The sequence below is a fragment of the Rattus norvegicus genome, chromosome 20 (assembly GCF_021556685.1).
Source record: "Rattus norvegicus strain SHRSP/BbbUtx chromosome 20, alternate assembly SHRSP_T2T, whole genome shotgun sequence".
NCBI lineage: Eukaryota > Metazoa > Chordata > Mammalia > Rodentia > Muridae > Rattus > Rattus norvegicus.
In genome coordinates this window covers 29750855-29773025 of record NC_141553.1, presented here as the reverse complement: position 1 = coordinate 29773025, position 22171 = coordinate 29750855, and the positions used below count along the sequence as shown (strand labels likewise).

General features: G+C 51.5%; 1 protein-coding gene across 1 annotated transcript in view; it reads left to right on the top strand.

The window, feature by feature from the left end:
- Slc29a3 (solute carrier family 29 member 3) overlaps positions 1-13309 on the top strand; it is a 37336-nt gene extending 24027 nt beyond the window's left edge. The window contains 3 exon segments of the mRNA NM_181639.3: positions 4614-4840; positions 7589-7751; positions 12330-13309. Coding sequence (NP_853670.2) covers positions 4614-4840; positions 7589-7751; positions 12330-12984 — 1045 coding nt within the window. The 3' untranslated portion in view covers positions 12985-13309.
- The last annotated feature ends 8862 nt before the right edge of the window (positions 13310-22171 follow it).

Below are 22171 nucleotides of genomic sequence, written 5' to 3'. Positions count from 1 at the left end.
CACCCACCTTGTGCCCTTCCAGGCCTCGTGACTGACTTCTCGACCCACTTGCTCGGTGGCACTGGGTACTTGCTGGGACAGTTCAATCACCTGTGGACAAGAATTCCTGTCACTCTAGATGGTCCACACCACCACCTGATGAGGTGGGGTAACATATACCTACCACCCCTCACTGCACCACCCTGTATGTGCAGTGACTTTGGGGAGGTGGAGTGATGTCCTATTTTTCCTGGTCACAGATGTACCACAGTGGTGCCACATTCCTGAAGCTGGCCCAGTTCTGGGGTCAGCCATAACAGTGAAGAGACCCTCTTGGGACCTTGGATTACATGGCCTCCAGTCACAAGAGTCAGCCAGTGGCCTTGCATAAAGGCAAACAGCCCACACACTCAGGTGACCACCGCAGGTCGCTTAGCTACTGAGGCCAAAGGGCAGGATTTATTTCTTTTTTTTTTTTTTTTTTTTTTTTTTTTGGTTTTTTTTTCGGAGCTGGGGACTGATCCAGGGCCTTGCGCTTCCTAGGTAAGCGCTCTACCACTGAGCTAAATCCCCAGCCCCGCAGGATTTATTTCTAAAGGGATCTCTTCAGACTGTCTATGCTGGAAACCTGGGCTACCTGTGGGCGCTTAGTTCCCGACTTGGTAGGCCCCTGAGCCAGGCTTCAGGCTACTAGGCACGGGGAGGGTGGTTAGGAGGGGCTGGGCAGGGTAGTTTCACAGGTTCCATAGTAGACCATTGGCTATAGGCAGTGTTTGAGGGCCTTGGGGAAACAGCTCTCCAGCCTCGCTTGTCGCCAGCTGCCAAGGACAGTTTAGGGCAAAGCTGTTTTTTATTTAATGTGGAAGATTGAAATGTCTCCTGCCCTCCCTCCCTCCTGGAGCACCCTGGCTTCTCTGACTAGCTCATCCATAATCGCCAAGTGTTTTATTATGTTAAATCTGCAGCTTTATAAATACAGATGAACCAGATTTACATTTTGGAGTCTTGGGAAGAAATCAGTCCCCTGGGGTCCTGGACTCTCACTGGCTAAGGGAGTGGAGTGTGGATGGACCAGGCCCTCCCCCAGTATCATCAGGGCCCTGTGGCCTCTGAGCCTATCTCATAACTGAGAACACCAGGCAAGCCAGCATGTGCCCAGACCTCCGTAGAGCTTCCATTCCAAGCCACCCTTCCTGCAGGAGGGGGAAGTGTGCCCCCCCCCACCCCCTACCGTGTCCACGAGACTGGCCTCCTACTTCACAGCACTGAGACTAGATCCCCTGAGGCTTCTGAGGACCTGGGGGCTCTGCTGGAAGGTGCTTACACAGGATGGAGGAGAGCCATCGGAAGGAGTCCTGGGCAGGTGAGGGACAGCTATGAGCAGTTCAGTGTTTGCTGTTTGCTCTTCTTGCTCCCCCCTCCCCCCATTAAGAAGCCACCAATTCCTGCCAAAGCCCCAGGCACCACACAGAACCTTATTTGGTATTTGTCCCAAGGTGTCACCAAGCAACTGTTTTCAGCAGGATTTTCTATCACCTAGGCCTGCCTCTGAGGAGGAAAAGTAGCATTTGTCTGAGGTCACACAGCAAATCCATGACAAAACCAGGCTGTGTGCCTCTAACCCGCCCTTATCTTGTGGGTGGGTAAGTGGCTCCCTGTGCCATGAAGATGAGTCTCTGTGGGACAGGTAAGTGTGTAGTGTCACCTTGACCCTTGAGCCTGAGGCTTGGCTGCAAGCCTACAGAGTATATTGGGGTTCACTTACCATATTATGGCTCCAGGGGTCCAGCCACTCCACCTGGCACCTCCCGCAGCCCTAGCTTGCCTGAAGCAGAGTCTAAGGAGCAGCTCTCCGCCCCCCAGTGTGGGGTCCCAGTAGTCATGGAGGCTAGACATTTCCCAGAAGCCCCCAACAAGGAAGTTCAAGAACATGTGTTAAACTTGGGGTAAAAGTAAAAAGAGAAGAAAATAGCCAGGAAAGGAAGCCTTGTCACCCAGCCCCACAGAGAGCCACCAGAGCCCCCAGGAATCTAAGGGAGCCTCCCCCCCCATCCCCACCCCCGAGAGGGAGCTAAGGTGGGTATCCACCAGTGTCATCAGTGGTTGGCTGTAGGCTGCTGTTGGGAAGTCAGTAGCCTGTTGAGTCCAAATTAACCCTGGGCCATGATGTCCCGAAATCATCTCTGGAGTTTCAGGCAGAGTTGTTCCCCCAGACTGGAACTCCCATGTCTCTGTCAGTGGCCACACAAATGGCATACAAGAAGTATTATTTGTTCTCTAATGGAAGGTTAAAGTCAGATTCATTCTCAGGCATAACTGAGTCTGGGGGTCTCCTTCCCATGGTGCTAGGGCTCCGTGCATCCTTATGGGGGGTGCATTCCATATTGTAGACCTTCCACACACAGCTGGCAAGGTGGCAGCCAGCCACTGGACACAGTCATGCAGATGCTCCTGCATGGTCCATGGCACCACCACAGGGAGGACTGACTGGGCCACATGGAGCCCGTAACATGCAGTGGCCAAGATCACCAGTGCTGTTCTTTGAAGCTGGACTGGTATGGGTGGCATAGCCCACCTCCTCCACCATGCTGGAAATGAAAGAACATTTTCCCTCCCAGAGTGGACGTGCTAACAGACAAACCTGCAGACCCACCCCCTTCCCCCTCTGAAGATCAAGGCCTGGCTCCTGAGGCAGATGAGCCGCTCACATGCAGACTGGTGTTTTCCCTGTCTCCAGCTCCTCTAGGCAAGGCTCAGCCAGTCTTGTCTCCTAGGACACACATGCTCTCTTTATTGTGGCCCCTCGACTATGCTCTGAGATGTCACCAGCCCTCCTGCCAAAGTACCAGAGTACCTAGTACTGGGTGCACTGAACCCCACCACTCTGGCATTTACACCTCAAGCAGTTGTTGCCCGTTGCCTGTGTGTAAGACAAGCACTTGACCAGGACACAGGGTCACAGATGAGCTTGGACTAGGGCTAAGCTCACATAGGTTCTCGTCCCAGCCTCCAGGGACTCCCTGTGTGTCCTTCCCTCCCCTTACACAGGAGAGGCATTCCCATTCTCCCTGCAGCCCAGAACTCCCTCTCAGGACCCAGAAATGCCGCCAGCCAGGGGGAGGAGCTCCTTGTAATGACCCTTGCTTCCCTCCCTGCAAATCTGCAAATCGATTCACACCTAGCTGTGTCTACAGAGCTGTGGTTCTTTTTCTACCTTTTAAGTTCGACTCTGTCATCGTTGTTTTAATCCAGAAAACATCTTTGTGTCTAATCTGGCTTTTCTCTCTGTCCCTACTTTCTCTCTAGTTAGTGGGAAGTGGAATTGAACATCCAATCTGGCTTAAAGCTTATTCTAATCTGATGGTTCCCTCGGCCTTGGGATGGTTCTCTCTATTAGGGTAGAGGTCTGCACAGACACCTCTGATGGTTCCTATCCCCACCCTCCTCCCTGGTCCATGGGGCTTGGGGGAGGCAGCTGGAGTGCTTGGCTTGGGTGCAGGGTAGTATTTTAATGGAACGCATGGGGTCCTGGCACTGGACTGTCAGGGTGTGGTCTCAGCGGCTGCCATTCCAGTTAAGACCATCTAGGAGACTTCTGAGAGCTCCTGGCCTCATGGCTGAGCAATCTTGAGCCAGTTCCTTAGCCTTTCCGAGCTCCGCTTCCTTACTGACGTGTTTATAAGAAGATAGAGGGGGATATGTTCTATGGAGGCGTGGTGAGGTATGGGGAAGGGGGTGCCTCAGAGAGCCCATGCTGAGGCATCCCCTCCCCCACTCCCCAGGGACCAGCCACATGATGGTATAGTATAGAATAGAGTTTATTCAGAGCATGGGGAGGGGAGTCAAGAGGGTAGTAGAGGCAGAGAGAGAGAGGGAGAGAGAGAGAGAGAGAGAGAGAGAGAGGGAGAGAGAGAGAGAGAAGTAGAGAAGTAGAGGCCAGCCGTGAGCATGGAAGTGGGAGGGGGATGAGAAGGGGAGGAAGGAATGGGGAGAGAGGGGGGGAGGGAAGGCAAGAGCAAGAAATGGGGGAGGGGGCAAGCAGCTCCTTTTATAGTGAGTCAGGCATACTTGGCTGTTGCCAGGTTAGTGTGGGGCGGAGCTTAGACAGAATGCTAACACTTACAGGGACCAAGAGTACGCCTACCCCACAGAGCCCGATGGAAGGTGAACGAGGTAGAGCGTAGAGAACAAGTGAAAGAAAATTGGGCACAAACCAAGCTCTGTGACATCAACGATGGTAACGCTCTTCCCTCCCCCACTGCCAAATTTGGATCGATCAGGAATTCAGTGATATAGCAGAGTGGGATCTTGTCTGGTGTCCTGGTCTTGAGCTTCTCAGATTGGGAACAAGCGACAATGTCTACTGGCCCTGCACTGGGCTCTGGTCTTTGTGCTACATAAAGCTCCCTGGAGCCGACCCCTTTCCCCCCTCCTACCCCACCCCGTGTGTAGATGGACACCCCCTTCTACCAAAGTGGAAAGCAGGCCCCCAAGTCTCCTTCTGAACGTCACAGGGTGTGCAGAATTCAAGGGCATGCCCCACATTGAGCTCTCCACCTTCTCTCTCTGCCTCACCAGCCTCACCCCTGTAGAGATCTGAGGGGAGTCTAACCACCTCCCACTGTTCTCCCCAGGATCCGGGTGCATGTCCGAGTTCTGGCCTCACTGTCCGTCTCCCTGGCCATCTTTGTGGTTATGGCCGTGCTGGTGAGGGTGGACACTTCTTCCTGGACCCGGGGCTTCTTCAGCATCGCCATGGCGTGCATGGCCATCATCAGCAGCTCCTCCACCATCTTCAATAGCAGCGTGTATGGCCTGACGGGCTCGTTCCCCATGAGGAATGCCCAGGCACTGATATCAGGTGAGAGCCCACTGCGGGAGGAAGCCACAGCGGTCTTCCCAGAAAAACAAATGTGTCCTGGTCCACTTCATTTTCCTAGCGTCACCAAGCAAACCATCCCAGACTAGGAAGCTGAGAGCTATTCTTTCTGCTCAGCTTGCAGCTTAGAGAGCAGATCGGGGGGTGGGGGTGGAGAAACCGACTCACCGCTGCTCCACCCAGTGTACACAGGGGTGGCATTGAGGGTGAACTTCGCCATGATTACCTCGGCTATCTTGTGGCATAGGCCCAGGCTGTACACAGAGTAAGCATCAGAGGAGACCATGGCAGCCATGGAAGCTATAGTGGGAACAACCTCCAAGGTCCTTAGCTTACCTAGACTTCAGATGGGTCTCTGTGGCTCCATGGAAGGTGTAGAAGTCTTGGCAGCAGAAGAACAGGTCAGTGGGGGGTAGGATCATAGCCATAGCGGAAGCACCCTGCGCCTTCAAAGCATCTCTCTGAAAACATCCTGACTTCCTTTCCTTCTTTCCCCCCTTGCCTCCTTCCTACTTGTCCTATTTCCTCTCTGTCCCCCCCCACCACCACCACCCTTTTCCTCCCTCCCTCTTGTCTGTCTTTCTTTCCTTTCTAGTTTTGTAGAGGCTCTACCCTGTGCCAGGGACATCCTGTCAGAGCCAATAGTCTAGTGGCTAAGCTGCTGGTTCCCCAAGACCGTGCCATGCCGTGGCCTGACTTGGGGCATCTCTCTAGCTGAAGTCTGGAAGTGGATGCTAAGCCGGTTCCCGGGGACCTTGACTGTTTTTTCCCCTTACCCAGATGGCCCCACAAGGTAAACAGAACTGGGTCAGTTAGCATCTGTTTTATGTGAAGACCACTGTCCCCTAAAGCAAGACTGGAGGCTGCTTTTCTCTGTGTCCCCTTGTGTCCCTGGTGCTTTTAAACACCTACCTGAGAAGAATCACACAATGCACAGGACTGTGCCAGTTAGTTAATATGCCAGACAGGATGTGGCAGGGATGACAAGTACCTTGACAAGCGCATGTCCACCCCTCCCCATTCCATACCAGTGCCAGACATCACTAATAGATCCCTATCTTTCCTCCTGAGCCTCTAATTCCCTCTCAAGCCAGCACTTGAGGCAATTACTCTCTGTGGATCACAGGCTAGATATGAGCTCCGTCTGCCATTTTTGATATAGGATTAGGCTTCTCCTCTATCCCAGAAAACCCTTGGGCCTAAAATAAAATAGAAATGAACTTGTCATTGGGTTTTCGGAATACAGTCAACGTGCTCCTGGCATGGCATCTAGAAAAGCAGGGCCGGGCCCAGAGGAATGGCCGTCAAACGCTAATCCCACTGTCACCACTGACCTCAGAAAGAGGCTCTTATCCCCTCATCTTCCCACCCCTACCCCATCCCGTGGAGCTCTACAATACAGCTTCAGCCCTGCTGAATGCCTACAAGGGCACAGGCCCCACTAGTCCACCTGAAGATCTCTGGAGAAGAGTGTCTCCTGGGAATTTTTTCCTGAAAGTCTAGTTTTTCAAAAGTATGGCACACCCCTATAACCCAGTACTTCACAGACTGAGACAGGAGGGCTGTGGGCATCTGAGCCACACAGTGAGACTCTACCTCAAAGAATAAAAAGAATAGGTGAAATTAAGACATATGTCAGCACTGAAGTGTGTGGCTGTCCCCGGCACCAGGCCAGCAAGCACCCAGGGCCAACTGAGCTGCCTCAGTTTTCCAGAGGTCCCAGCCCCCTTTGCTTTTGGTCCAGAGGAGCCCATCTGTGAATCCTGTGCATGTTGGCATCTGAGGAACAATTCATTTGTTTTGTGCTGGTGTTTTCTTTTTTTTTCTTCAAAGTCCTCATTTGCATATTTTCCAAGCCCTCATTTGCATACATTTCCATAAGTGATAAGATAGAGAGAGTCATGAAGGATGAGCTCCCGGAGGCCCGGTTTGTGGCTGCCGATAATATTGTAGGTTCAAGTTGGAAGGGAGAAGGGATCAGTCGGCAGGGCTGTTAAGATCTCTTCCTCCTGGCAGTCACTGTTCGGCTCTCTGAGCTAACCCCACTTCTTCCAGAGCGCCCAGGTGGGGATTAAGGCTTCTCAGAAGTGGGCACCCACCCCTGGCAAAGGGTTTACCCCTTTGCTTCTGCTTTGATGTGGGAAAGATGGTAATAGCTAAATAGCTAGTTGGGAACCTGAAGATTTAGTTGGCGTTTGGCTCCTGTCTGCGTCAGACTCTGTTTAACAAGCAATAATCCTTTTAATCCTTACAGCAGACCTAAGGGTGGGCACTCCCACTTACACAGGAGCAAGCCAAGGCACAGAGGGGTCAAGAGACTTGTCAGGGATCACACAGCAGGAGCCCCCAGGATCACTGTGCTAATTTGTGTTTTGCCTGCCCTCAAGCCCTGGCTTCCGGCCCCTCCCGGACTGAAGAACCTATTTGGGGGAAGTTGGAAGAATTGTCTACTGGCACCAAGGGCAGCAGTTCCTGCAGTATGGGAGAGGCAGTAAGGTGGACAGAAACACTTGCCCGCTGCCCAAAGCTCTGGACCTCAGGCGGCAGGGACTCCCCTCCCCCTCATCCCCAAACTCTTGTCTAGCATCATATGTTGTGAGCACCAGGGTGTTTGTTTTCAGTGTTAGCAGGGAGAGGGTAGTGGTGAGGGGGGGGAGGGTTGGATTCTGAGGCCATGTGCCCTCCTGAGCCTGTTGAGATGTCCTCATGGTGTCCTCTTGCTCTCTCCAGGAGGAGCCATGGGAGGGACAGTCAGCGCCGTGGCCTCCCTGGTGGACCTGGCAGCATCCAGTGACGTGCGAGACAGTGCGCTGGCCTTCTTCCTCACAGCAGCAGTCTTCCTTGGGCTCTGTGTGGGGCTCTACCTACTGCTGCCCCAACTGGAGTATGCCAGGTGAGGTCCCCTTGCCCTGCCCTCTACATCTGGTCATTTGATTGGATCATAGGTCCCTGCCCCTATCGGTTGACAGGACCCTAGAACTGTGAGTTTTAAGAGGGCTGAAGCAGGGAGGAGTTTTGTTCTGTAAATTGATCTTGGGTAGGAGGAGCTGGGTTTGACCACGCCTCTAAACCAGTATTACTAAAAGCTTGTGGTCAGGAAAGACCTCACAGTGGAAGTGGGATTGAGTAAGGAAATGGTTCCTAACACTGAACACGCCCCTGCCCAGGCCCCTGGTGCCGCCCCATGCCCTCCCCCTCCCCTGCCCCTTCTCCCCGACAGGAGGTGCAGCCTGGCTGATTTTGTCTATCTCATTCTCCTATTTCTCTTAAGGTCATAGTAACTAGTTACTATTTCTACATACAAGGTAGGAAACCAGGGGTCAGAGCACCCGGGGAGCCAGGTGGTAGCAGGGCCAGGATGGACAACACTCCAAACCTCTGCTTTCGCTCACTGCCTGTGGGACCCCTGTGGTCTGTCTCAAGCTCCACCCATGTCTTTTGTGCCTTTTACTCCTCTTTGAAAACTGAGGCTGGGGCTGAGGATGTAACTAGGTCTGTAGACTGCTTGTCTTGAGTGTATGAAACCCAGGATTTGATCCCCAATGCACACACAGCAGGCATGGTGGCAGAGACTTGTATCCAGCACTTTGGAGGTGGAGGATAAAGGATCAGGCCTCCCTCCTTGTGAGGCTTAACCTTGGGGCTAGTCCCAGAGTGGTATTGTGTCCCCGAAGGTCTTTTCTTGTTTTGTTCCTTTGTCACTGAGTGGAATGACACCTCGAGAGTCCTCACAGTCTCCTGTTTCATCACACCCCAGCAGTGCCTCCCTAGGTGATATTGCGGTGTTTCTTAGTTCACTGGGCCTCTGGGGACCCTTCATGCTGCCCATGAAGCAACTATACCTTTGCTGATTAAACCTGAGAAATCTCGTTTGCAGAAACTTATGCATGGCTGGGGCTTGTGGAGGGCTAATCTCTGTACTGACTAAATCTCACTACAAGGGGGCTCCCAGTGCATCCTCAGAAGCTTCAGATGAGCCCAGAGTCACACAGATGGCTCTTACCACCGACTCTGCTGCTCTGAGCTATGGGCTCAGGGACACTGGCCTGGCTTCTGGACCTTCTTGATGGCTAGTCTTACGTCAGCCTGACATGAGCTAGAGTTGTCTGAAAGGAGGGAACCTCAGTTAAGGAAATGCCTCCATTAGATCCAGTAGTAAAGCATTTTCCTAATTAGTGATTAATGGGGGAGGGCCCAGCCCATTGTGGGTGGTGCCAACCCTGAGTTGTTGTTCCTGGGTTCTATAAGAAAGCAGGCTGAGCAAGCCAGTGGGGAGCAAGCCATTAGGCAGCACCCTCCATGGCCTCTGCATCAGCTCCTGCCTCCAGGTTCCTACCCTGTTTGAGTGTTCCTGTCCCAACTTCCTTTGGTGATGAACAGCAATGTGGAAGTGTACGCTGAATAAACCCTTTCCTCCCCAAGTTGCTTTTTGGTCATGGTGTCTCATTGCAGCAATAGAAACCCTAAGACACCTCCTACCTCTATAAAACTGCTCTCTCACACAGGAGAAACTGAGGCCCAGAGAGGGGAAGTCTAACTTGGGGGTCTAAAAAGAAGGCAGAAGTGGGGCGGAAACCAGGCCCAAGTGTCAGCAACTACTGCCAGCTAACTAACCGCCCCCATGTATGGCAAGCCTTTTGTTTAACTCATGTTAATACGGTCTGCCTGAGCCTCCTGCCTTTCAGGCAGCTGAGGCCAGAGAGCTTGAGAGGATCAGGCAAGGTCACCCATCAAGGCAAAGTACCCTGAACAGAAGGTATAAAAAGATGGATGGTATTGGAGGTTGAGAGCGTGCGGGGCAGGGATCTTGCAGAAGCAACTAATCCTTGTCTGAGGGCCTTGCTGCCTAGGAACTCCCTTAGACAACCGAGCATGCTCAACGCTGCTGGAAGCTATCTCCAATGGAAGGAGATGCATAGTAAGACAGTGTGTGATGGCCCTTCTTGGTTGTCAACTTTATATACTGAAGACTAGCTGAGGCATCCAGCCTCATGAGTTGAGCAACTGCTGGATTTTCGGACTTTCTGGTGGTAGACATTGATCATCAGACTAACAGGACCACAGCCTATAAGCCATTGTGGTGGTTTGAATAAGAATGGCCCCCATAACTCATATATTTGAATGCTTAGTCAACAGGGAGTGGCACTGTTTAAGAAGGATTGGGGGCGTGGCCTTGTTGGAGTAGGTGTGACTTTGTTGGAGGAAGTGTGTTACTGGGCAGGGGTGGGATTGGGTGGGAAATGGGCTTTGAGGTTTCAAAAGCTTAAGCCATGCCCAGTGGATTTCTCTTCCTGCTGCTTGTGGATGGGGATATAGAACTCTTAACTCCTTCTCCAGCACCATCTTCACCTGCATGCAGTCATGCTTCCCAACAGCGAATAAACTGAACCACTGAAACTGTAAGCCGGCCCCAATTAACCACTTTCTTTTCTTAGAGTTGCTGTGGTCATGGTTTCTCTTCATAGCAATAGAATAGCTAAGACAGCCATTGTAATAAATCTTCTCTCTTTTTTTTTTGGTTCTTTTTTTTTCGGAGCTGGGGACCGAACCCAGGGCCTTGCGCTTCCTAGGTAAGCGCTCTACCACTGAGCTAAATCCCCAGCCCCATCTTCTCTCATTTTAAAAATATTTTTTATTATTTACTTTTATGTGCATTGGTGTTTTGCCTGCACTTATTTCTATGTGAAAATATCTGATCTTGGAGAAACAGACAGTTGTGAGCAGCCATGTGGGTGCTGGGATTTGATGGAAGAGCAGTCAGTACTTTTAACTATCTCTCCAGCTCCTTAGAATTTTTATGTAGTTTTGCCTGCATGGGTATCTATGTGAGGGTGTTAGATCCCTGAGAAGTGAAGCTATAGACATCTGTGAGGCACTAGGTAGATGCTGGGACTTGAACTCTGGCCCTTTGGAAGGGCAGCAGAGCTCTTAACTGCTGAGTCATCTCTCTAGCTTTGTCCTTCTCTCTCTCTTTCTTTCTCTCTGTCTCTCTCATCTCTCTTTCTCTCTCTCTGGTGTGTGTGTGTGTGTGTGTGTGTGTGTGTGTGTGTGTGTGTGTGTGTACATATGGAAGTCAGAAGACAAACTAGAAACGTTGTTTCTCTCCATGCACAGTGTACCCAGGTCTCCAACTCATGCTATCAGATAGGACATTAAGTACCTTTACCTGTTCAGACATCTCAAAAATGTAAAAGTGCAAGACTTTGAATCTACTGATCTTTCCTTGTGCTCCCCAGGCATACATGTAAATTACACACTGCCCTGGGACAGGCAGTATGGAAGGGCCAGGCAAACTGCATGTTATCTGTAGGGGGGACAGTTGAAGAGCATGCCACTGTGATACAGTGACAGAATAGAGGACCATAGAGCCATGTGAATGATGGGGTGGCCATAGTCAGTTTGTCCAGATTGCAATAGGCATGTGATTATGGATGCTGGGATGTATGACCTAGGCTGTTGTGTACATTATTTATAAAACATATCTAGGCATTAAGGATGAGGCCTTAAGATCTGTATAGCTGGATTCCACGTTTGTTTAAGAATCTCTCTCTCTCTCTCTCTCTCTCTCTGTTTGTTTCAGAATCTCTCTCTCTTTCTCTCTCTCTTTCTCTCTCTCTCTCTCTCCTCTCTCTCTCTCTCTCTCTCTCTCTCTCTCTCTGTGTGTGTGTGTGTGTGTGTGTAATTTCATAGGATTTTGTGGGGGAGAGGCATTGATTATTTGTTAAGACAGGGTCTCACTCTGTAGCCCAGGCTACCCTGGAGTGCACAATGTAGCTCAGGCTGGCCTCAACTCACTGTGTAGCTCAGGATGACTTTGAACTTGTGACTCTTCCGCCTAAGTGCCAGGATTACAGGTGAACTTCCATGTGTGTTTTCTGTGGTGCTGGGGATCAAACCCAGGGCCTCATGCATGCTAAGCCAGCTCCCTTCTGAGCCACATCTGCACATCCCTGTTACCCACCCCCTCACACCATTTTAGTTGTTTTTGATACAGGGTCTCACTGTGAAGCTCAAGGTTCTCCCAAACTCACCTCAATCCTCCTGCCTCAGCCTCCCTGGCACCAGGACCATTGACCTGAGCCACCACACTCTAGTTACATTTTACATTCCTGAATGTTTTTGCCTAAACCTCCCTTTTCCAAGACCAAAAACCAGGCTGGGGCCTCCACTTGCAGTCATTGGGGCTGGTTTCCTGTTTCATGTGTGGCCACCACCTTTGACCCAGGGACTCGAGTCCAGCCTGACTGACTACACCAGGACAAACACAGGCCATCTCTAACAACTCACCACTCCTCCATCATGCTGTGGGATCCTGGGCCAAGAGCTTCCCAGGGCTTGGGCTTTGCCTGTTGGGTCTCTGAGGGCTGCCCTGAGTGCCCACAGTGGTTAGGCAGATTCTGCCATCTCCCTTCTGCGTCCCTGGTGTTCATGTCCACAGGGACCCACTGACCATGTCACTGTCCCTCTGCAGGTACTACATGAGGCCGGTTGTCCCAATCCACGTGTTTTCTAGTGAAGACAGCCCACCCCGGGATGCTCCCAGCACCTCCTCCGTGGCCCCTGCATCCAGAGCAGTGCACACGCCACCCCTCGGACCCATCCTGAAGAAGACAGCTGGCCTGGGGTTCTGCGCCGTTTTCCTCTACTTCATCACCGCCCTTATCTTCCCCGCTATCTCCACCAACATCCAGCCCATGCACAAGGGCACCGGCTCTCCATGGACCTCCAAGTTCTATGTGCCCCTCACCGTCTTCCTCCTTTTCAACTTTGCTGACCTCTGCGGCCGACAGGTCACAGCCTGGATCCAGGTGCCAGGTCCTAGGAGCAAGCTGCTCCCCATACTGGCAGTCTCTCGCGTCTGCCTCGTGCCTCTCTTCCTGCTCTGTAACTACCAGCCACGCTCACACCTGACTCTGGTGCTTTTCCAGTCTGACATCTACCCTATACTCTTCACCTGCCTCTTGGGGCTCAGTAATGGCTACCTCAGCACGCTGGTGCTCATGTATGGGCCCAAGATTGTGCCCCGGGAGCTGGCTGAGGCCACCAGTGTGGTGATGCTGTTCTACATGTCACTGGGTTTGATGCTGGGCTCAGCCTGTGCGGCCTTGCTTGAGCACTTTATCTAGGAGGGGCGGCAAGGATGTGGGTTCTGTGTGAGTGAGTGTGGTTTGGGTCCCTGGGACCTGGACAGGGTGAGCCGAGGTCTCATGGCGTTAAGCAAGGGGTTGGTGTTTTGCTTGATGTACAGCAGAGCCCACTCAGACTGTCTTTCTCTCAGACACATCCTTGCACATCTTGTTCAAGGAGACATTCCAGACACAGCCCAGCATGGTGGCTCACACCTGTAATCCCAGCATTCAAGAGGCTGGAGCTAGAGGACTGCTGTGAGTTCAAGGCCAGCCTGGCTCCATAGTAAAACCCTTTCTCAAAAAAAAAAAAAAAAAAAAAAAAAAAAAAAAAAAAAAAAAAAAGTAAGCTAAAAACAAAACCCCGGAGACATTCCAAACACTTCAAGCGAACACTCCAGAGCCGATGGCAGGACAAGGTTGTAGCCGGGATCTAGTCCAGTTGGGAGGATGCTTGTTTAGCATTCATGAAGCTCCAGCTCCCACACCCAGTTCGGCATAAACTGGACATATCAGTGAAAGCCCGTAATCCTAGCTCTTGAAATCCTAGCTCTTGAAAGGTGGAAGCAGGGGTGGGGGGAAGATCAGAGATTCAAGGTCATCCTCAGCTACATAAGGACTTGAGGCCAACCTGGACTACAGGAGATGCTGTCTCAAAAGAAAAAAAGAGGCACAGTTGTAGAGAGTGGGGTGTGTTCCCTTCACAGCTCATAGTCACCTGTGTTGAACTTGTGTTGTCACAAGGCCAGAGCCCAGCCTCACTCTTTCCGACTGAAGCGAGGTGGGCAAGAATCTTCAGAGGTCCCTATTCTGAAAGAGGCTCCTGGATCTGAGGTCCCCTCTGCAATGGCCAGTACTCAGACCTGGGGGCCCAAGCACATTGCTGATTCCTGAGCTCTGTGCATGAGAGTGGGTGTCCCACAAGGCAGGCCTCCTAAGCCTTCTTCCCTGAGGCCTGGGCTCCTGAAGGCTCCCTTTGTTAGGGACTGGGCCTGGAAAGCCCAGTCTCCAAATGAGGTCCATATGTCCCAGTGGCCTACCTGCAGCCTATTTAGGGTAGGGGGAAGTCTTTTAAACAGTCAGGTTTACAGCTCTTTGGGGCCCTTGGTTCAAGGGTATAATAAATACTGGGATTCTCAATGTGAGCTTTGTTGGTGTCTCCATCAATTGAGGTCTTGGCAGGAAGCAGTGTGCCAAGACTGGATGATTTGAAGGGATGACTTTGGGGCATGCTGTAACAAAATGCCTGACTAAAAACAGTTTTTAAGGAAAGAAAGGTTTCTTCTGGGCTCACAGTTTAAGAGGAGACAGTCCCCTGTCTTCAAAGTAGAAAGGCACAGCAGTGGATGTGGAAGCGGCTGATCACACTGTGTACACGTCTAGGACCTCAGTCCATGGGACGTTGCTGCACTGCCTCCGTTCAGGGCAGGTCTCCCCCAGTTACACTTGTCTGGAAACATCCCAGCAGACAAGCGTGTTTCCAGGGTGATCCTCAAGCCAGTCCCAGAGACAACGGAGATTCGCCATCACACTGTTCAGGAGCTGGCAAACGTGAGGTCCTTCCAGGCTTAGCCTGGAGAGAGACCGCAGCAAGCTCTTCTAGACTCCACACACGTGACTGGCTTGGGGCAAGTCGGGGGCAGATTCAGACAGCTGTGATGTGAGGAGAGGGGCAGAGACTCCCTCCTGTCCAACATACGTCACAGGATTATATAGATACCAGTGAGGGTGGGTAGGAAGATGGCCTGCCCAGCAGGGCTGTCACCTCCACTGTTACAGTGGCTCAGCAGAAACCGGGCTGCTTTGTTCTGGCTCATCTCCCAACAGTTGTAGCTCTGGCAGTTTCAGAAGAGGACCTCCAGACCCTCACCCCACCCAGGAGACCATGTCCCCTCACGTTGATGTGCAGGACACGGATACCAAGTTCTGGTTTCATAGGTGGCAAGGGCTCCTGAGAGGCTGTTCCGGGAGGGAGGGCTGGCTCCCAGATCAGAGAACTTTACCAGACCAAGTGTCCTTTCTCGTGATTCCTGTAGACCGAGGAGAGCTCATCCCCTCTGAGCTGAAAGCTGGCGGAGGAGCCTACGCTGGGGGGCCCTGCAGATGCCGATTAAGTGGGAAGCAGTGTAATCCTCCCAGTGGCATCAGCTTACACTCCCTACCGTGGTCTGATTCACACTCCCACTCAGCTGAGGGGTGGGAGAAGACGCCCTTGAGAGGTTTTCTAAACTTGAACTTAGTTAAAAAAAAAAGAAAAGGAAAAAAAAAAACCCATCTCCACCCTCAGTGTAATGTTGTGGATGGTCTCTGGTGTGGGTCCAGGGGGTTGACCCACCCTAGTCTTGGGTATGCTAGAAGTGGGCCATGTGTCTGGTTAAATAGAAGCAGAGGTGTGTGTGTGTGTGTGTGTGTGTTAGTGCAAGTGTGTATGGGGTGGGGGTGGGGGAAATAGGCTGCTCTCACATGCTCTGGTGGAGGGGTTGGCTCTTAGGGACCAGAGTTCATCTGAATGAACTGGAAGAAGGCAGAAGCTGTGCTTTGGTAGCATCTAGACATAGGGATGAGTCCGTGAAGTGGCTGCTTGGCCGGCAAGGTTATCTCCTTTTGACTCACCTAAGTGGGCATATTACCAAAGAGTCATCCCTCTCGGGGGAGCGGGGTGGGGAGGAGTGCAGTGCCATGCAGGGGCAGATACAGGACAGGCAGGTTGTGAGCAGCCCATGGGTTTAGCTGCCCTGCTGCTCCCGGTCCTGAGTTTTCTGACCACAGTGACTTGTGGTGTGTAATTCTTCTATGTAGATTCCTGCTTGAGCTGTGGACGAGCTTCAGTGGGCTCAGTGAGCTTTTCTGACTTTCCCAGGGTCACTCAGCTACTAAATAACATAGATGGGAACTAAACCCAGTACGTCCAAGACTCACAAGCCGTCACCCAGCTAGCCTCCTTTCTTGCTCTCCGGAAGTCTGACGTTTTCAACATGGCTCTGGTTTTATGTTGTTGAGAGAGGCTTTACCATGGAGCTCAGCTTGGCTTCTAACTCAAGATTCTCTGCCTCAGCCTCCCAAGCACTAGGCTTAACTGCCGGTTCCTCTGTACCTGGCTTTTTCTCCTTGGTTCTTTATATATATCACTTGTTTCCATTTTCTGCCATCTAGATGTATTGCTCAGAACCCTGGTCTGGTGCTGGTCCTGTTGAACTGAGAGGTAAGCTGAGTTAGACCCCTGCTAACTCGGACCCACTTCAATCCCGCCCCAGCACAGAGCACACACATCCTCTTCTCCCTGGGCAAAGGCTCTGGGATTGCTAAGGCCCTGGTTCCCCTGCACCCATGTGCCCTTCCTCTCCCATAGCATTGACTACCATGACTGTCACTCCAGCATGGGACATGGGACAGAGTGTGGGTGTCAAGAAGTCTCACTCCCACTGGAGTGCAAGCCAGCCTTCCTGTATCTTGATCCCTTGTCTCAAAAGCAAGGATAACAGTTAGTCCAGTGATTGTGACAGTGTGCCATGTCTACTTCCCACCTACACAGAGGGGACATCACAGCACACACTGTAACACTGCCTGCAGGCACCGTAGGCAGGTACACAGCTCTCCGTTCCCACTCCAGCCTCAGCTACGTGGTAGATTAAAAAAAAAATCTAACCTTGACCTCAGATTGTGACCACAACTTAGGTTGCCCTGAGCTTAACTCCAAACAATGGTGGCAAAGATAGCAAACTTGTTTGTTTGTTTGTTTGTTTGTTTGTTTTCTCCACTTCTTGCTGCTTAATCAGCTTGTTGAAATGGCCGGCAGCCTCCCAGTGTGAGGCCATACCCTGTCCAGTACTTAGTACTCACCCTTGCCCCGATCCAGACCTTGATAGCAGCTGTCTATGCCAATACTCCCATTCTGGGTCTGCCTCCCAGGCCCGCCCAGCCCAGAGTCAGGAGAGCTGGGGATGGAAAGGAAAGACTCAGCAGCTGCGTTGCTACTCACTCTGACTCTTAGACAAGCCTCCTTCCCCACTCAGTTTACCTAAGCTAGAGAAAGGGTTGCCCCCACCACAGATAAATATAAAACAAACCGAACAAAGGAAAGCCCAGGTGTCATCCTTAGGACAAGAGCTTGAGCCACCATCCAGCCCACCGGTGCAGACGTGCAGCCTCTCCTGTTCCTGGTTATGCGACGGTGGGCCAGTTTAGTGTCCTCCACCCGTTTCTCGGTTTGCCAATGTGATTGTAGCATAGCTCCTTGCACAGCCATTTTGAGATGATGGTCATGCACGGAACGTATCAGAATAGCCCCTGGTACACTAGACTGAGTGCGCCTCCACTCCTGTCCGGAGACCCTAACCCATATTCAATGGCATTAGGAGCTCAGGGCTCTCAAAGGGGACCTCACAATAACCGTCAGGTCCTCATGAGTGGGGTTAGTGACCTTACGAAAAAAGTCCAAGAGAGCTCCCATCCTTCCCAGTGAGAACTAAGTATGAAGATGGCCATCAGTGAAGTGGAGAGCAGGCGCCAGGATTAAACATCTGCAGTCTTGGTGTGGGACGGACTTCTGGTCTCGAGCTGTAAGGCGTATCTTTCTATTGTTCAGAAGCCACTAAGCCCACGACCTGTTTTTGCTATCATTTTTATATATAAGTATGGAGAGACAGAAACTGGCACTGGAAAACAGTATACTTTTATTTCGGGATCTGGGTTGCTGGGACGTAGCACAGTGGGCACAGTGCTTGCCTTGCAAGCACAAGGACCCGGGTTCAATAACCTAGTCCCACCCCCACCCCCACCCCCACCCCCGCGTGCCTTTGTAATTCCAGCATGGAGGCAGAAACAAGCAAGTCCCTAGGGTTCACAGCCAACCAGACTAACTCTGTGTAAGTCCCAGACCGGTGAGGGACTCTGTCCCTCACAAAGGACAGGGAATAGCACCTGAGAAAGTTGTGGAGGTCGCCCTCTGGTCCTTGTGTGCACATGCGCACAGTACACAGACACACGAACACGCACATACACACGTATACACAAGAACTGGGCTAGGGGCAAAGGGAGTTTTGTGGGACATGTAGAAAAGTACTATATTGCCACAAACACGCCTTTAAAAGTGATTCTGGTGAGGGTTTGTGGGGAACTATGTTCTAAGAAGCCTGAATATTAGAGAATTTCTATATGATATCAATATAGTGATAGATACGGCAAAGGCCTCTGGTCGAAACCCGTAGCTGAGGTGGGAGCACCCTGCTGAACAGCGAGGATTTTAGGTTACGAAGGCTACAAGGCCCAGGGAAGAGAATACATTGGTTTGTCTGGGCAGCAGTGGCACATGCCTTTAATCCCAGCCCTTGGGAGGGAGAAGCAGGCAGATCTCTGTGAGTTCCAGGCCAGTTCCGTCTACAGAGTGAGTTCCAGGACAGCCAAGGCTACACAGAGAAACCCTGTCTCAAACAAAACAAAACAAACAAAACCCGTAGTGGCTTGTATGACAATGTCCCCCATAGGTCCAGATTCTTGGTCCCCATTTGGTGCCACTGTTTGGGAATGCTTAGGATTCTGCCCTTGCTGCAGAAAGTGTGTTGCTGGGTAGAACATTCTAGAGCTCTGGGCGTCACATGTTCTTCCTGCCTCATTCTAAGACCCATATCCAGGTCTTAATCTGGAGTTCTCGGGTGGGATGAGGAATTCACGGGATCTCTGTGGTCGTGGGCTGCAGTGTGTTTGCCTCCCTTGGGGCTAGGAGTCAGAGCTGTGACTAAATCATTAGAGTCAGAAACAGAGAATGATGTCCACGCTCCAACTTGGGCTCCAACCCCAGTGACCTATGCTGGATGGGGCTCTGCTCAAGAATGGCTTCTAAAATGGCTCAGCAGTTAAGAGCACTGGCTGTTCTTCCAGAGGTCCCAGGTTCAACTCCCAACACCCACATGGCAGCTCACAATGGTCTGGAATTTCAGATCCAGGGGATCTGACACCCTTACACAGACACACATGCAGGCAAAACACCAATGCACATGAAACGAAATAAAAACCTTACTTAAAAACAAAAGACTTTCTGAACCTGACTCCTTCTAGTTGGCCTCTGTAGCTCTGGTTCCTTGTGGGCCTGTCTCTGTGACTTCTTGTGAAGATTGAACGAACCCATATAGTCCCAGATGGTCACCCTGGCTAGAGGGTCACTTCTCCTCCAAAGGAGAGAAGGGCAAAGGACAAAGGAGACAAGATGGTGACCCAGGTCTAGAGCCTTGTCTGGCAGGTGACATCATGGGAGAGCGAGTCTGCTGTCTGCTCTCAGAGATTGGAGGGTGCCCTATAGGGAAGCCAGAGGGTGAAGCAAATCTACCCAGAGTTTCATTTCTGGTCATACACTAAGCATCAGTCACATCCCACACAATTTAGGAAGTGGCCCTGGCACAAGGCGGAAGCTATGAATCTGAAAGGGCCTCATAGGTGCCCCTGTGGCATCCTCCCATGGCCGGTTTAAAGTCACCTGCTTGATCTGATGTCTGAGGAACAGAGGAACTGTCAATCATTAAATCACACCCAGAGCAAGCATTAGCATGGACACCCCAGAAAAACCAAAGTGGAGACTGAGGCTTGCAGCTGTATGCAGCAGAGTCAGCTGAGGGTGAAGTCCTTCGGGACCAGTCCTGGCCGTTGCTAAACCGGCAGGTCTCATTAGAGCCTTCAGAAACTCTTGCTAGGTTGCAGAGGGCTTAATCCACCCCTACCCCCACTGCCCCATTTCAAAGCCCAGGTGGGACAGCAAGTTCCCAGATGTCACCAATGCTGCCTGTAGGAGGACCACCACGCTCTGAAAGATGGATGAGTGCTGTCAGGAGCTTGCCCCCGGCCGGAGAGGGAGTGAAGACTTCATCTGCTCCTGTTCTGACTGAGGGCTCGCCTGGAAGGCCCTGGAAGGAGTCGGTGCATGGCAGGCTCAGTCAGCCTTCTGCAGACACAGTCGTGGACTTGGGGGTGCCATATCCTGACTCTCCATGTGCTCTGATGCATGGCTTCCCTCCTCCTGCACTGCCTCTTTCCACCTGTTCTCCTCTCACCTGAGGCCTGAGGGAGGACGGGGTGGGGCGGAGGTTGAAGAAGGGTGAGGACTGAGGGGTGAGTCTAGATACAGAGCTGTGATCTCACTTCTGGCGGGCATTGTTGGAACCCAGGTGGGGTGCAGGGCCACCTCCTGCAGTGAGGGGGTCACACCTCCTACCTGCTCTTTATGGGAGTTCATTAGCTGCTGAGGTAAGGCGCTCTCTCTCTCTCTCTCTCTCTCTCTCTCTCTCTCTCTCTCTCTCTCTCTCTCTCCCCCTCTCCTGAGTCTTGCTGAGATTCAAAGAGGGAAACGAGCCACTGCCACTCAGCAAACACTCTTTGAAACAGAAACTGAGCCTTCTGCATTTTCTAATAATGCCCCGTGAGCTAAAAATGCAGAAGTCTGGTCTCACTTCTTCAAAAGTCCCCTTTTTGAAAAGAGATATATGGAGCTAGCCTTCTGCTTACCAAGCTCCCAGGGATGGAATGGGAAGGGTCATATTAGGCCAGTTGATGCCAGATTCATGCTGAGTGACTGGCCTCTGGGCAGTTGTGAGGAGGTGGCAAAACTCCCAACTCGTCCAGTTTTTTGTTTGTTTGTTTGTTTGTTTGTTTGTTTGTTGTTGTTGTTGTTGTATCAGGTAAAGGTCAGCCACTTCAATTCTGAAAATGTGGGGGAGAAGGGAGAATAGGGGCTGGCTTAGAACTGGGGGACTCTAGATGAGTCACTGACCTCTCTGAAGCCCAGGATCTTGAATTATTAGTCTTGCGTACGTCAAAATTCTGATCAGGTTGGGACAGAAACCTGACGAGTTTGTAAGGCTTTCCCTGGTCTATGTTGGGTGGCTCCCCTCCACCATCACTCTCGCTGGATTTGGACTCAACTAGGATGCACACCTCTAGGCATGTCTGTAGGGGAGGGGAAAACCCATTCTGGATGTGGGCGGCACCATCCCTTAAGCTGGGGACTGGAGAAAAAGGAGAAAGAGCTGGGCACCAGCAGTCACCTGTTTCCTGACTGCAGATGCAGTGTGACCAGCTACTTCACACTCCAGCTTGCCACCCTTTCCTCACCAGGATGGACTGTCTTTCATCAAGCCGAAAGTCCACCTCGATACTTCCTTAATTTGCCCCCCCCTTGTCAAGCATTTGATAAGAGACATGACAAAACAAAACTAGCACAAGCTCTCAGAGCCTTTTACAAGTCTTGTCCCCTGGACAGAGTTATAGGACCAAAGGGACCTGATAGCCTAGAGCCTGCAACATGCTTGGACATGTTCTAGGGACCTGGGACACCTAAATCCCTTGCCAAAGTTGTAAACCTGTGATGAGGTACTGTGCAGGCCTTGCCCAACACTTATGTCCCTACAGGCAGGCTGTGCAGGGCTCTCCCGAGCAGGGGGAGGCCTGGGGATGGGTGTAGTAGGTTAGAGCATCCATGGGTATACCTAGGAGATCCTTCTAGATGCATCACTGAGCAAAACTCTGAGAAGCCAGAGAATGTTCAAATAAAAACGTTCTAGCTGTGTGTCAGGGTGGGAGGAGTTACAAGTGGGGCCCAGGGCTCCAGGGCTTCTTGTTTGCATTCTGCAAATCTTTTATTAACTAGAAGTTTAAACTCTTCTCCCTTGGAGGCAGGCACAGTTCTTGTTTCTTCTTGGTCATTTTCCTCTCCACTGTCTTTCTAGACACTCCTAGTTGGGCCTTCCTAGAGAGCATAACCAGGGTTCGCAGAGATTAGCAGAGACCTCACAGCTCCTCTCTTACTTGAATACTTCTTTTCCTTTTGCTCAGAGGTTCTCAATAACACTGCAACCCTTTGATACAGTTCTTCATGTTGCGGTGATCCTTCATAACTCTAATTTTGCTATTGTTATGAATCAAAATGTAAATATCTGATTGCAACCCCAGAAGGGGAGACCCACAGGTTGAGAAACATTACTCTAGGGCAATATAAAATCCACCATGGGCAGGGACCATAGATCTCCCTTGGCAGTGACTGGCTGCTATTTTGTCTTTCAGGCCTATCTGTGTTAACTCAGAGAGTGAGGATGGAGTTCTATTGTGTCACCTCATGAGACTGTGACATTGACAGAAGCCATAGGTGCCATCCTGGTGTCATGTGTGTAGTAGGAAGCCTGGAGTGGTACTACTTGGTCCCTCC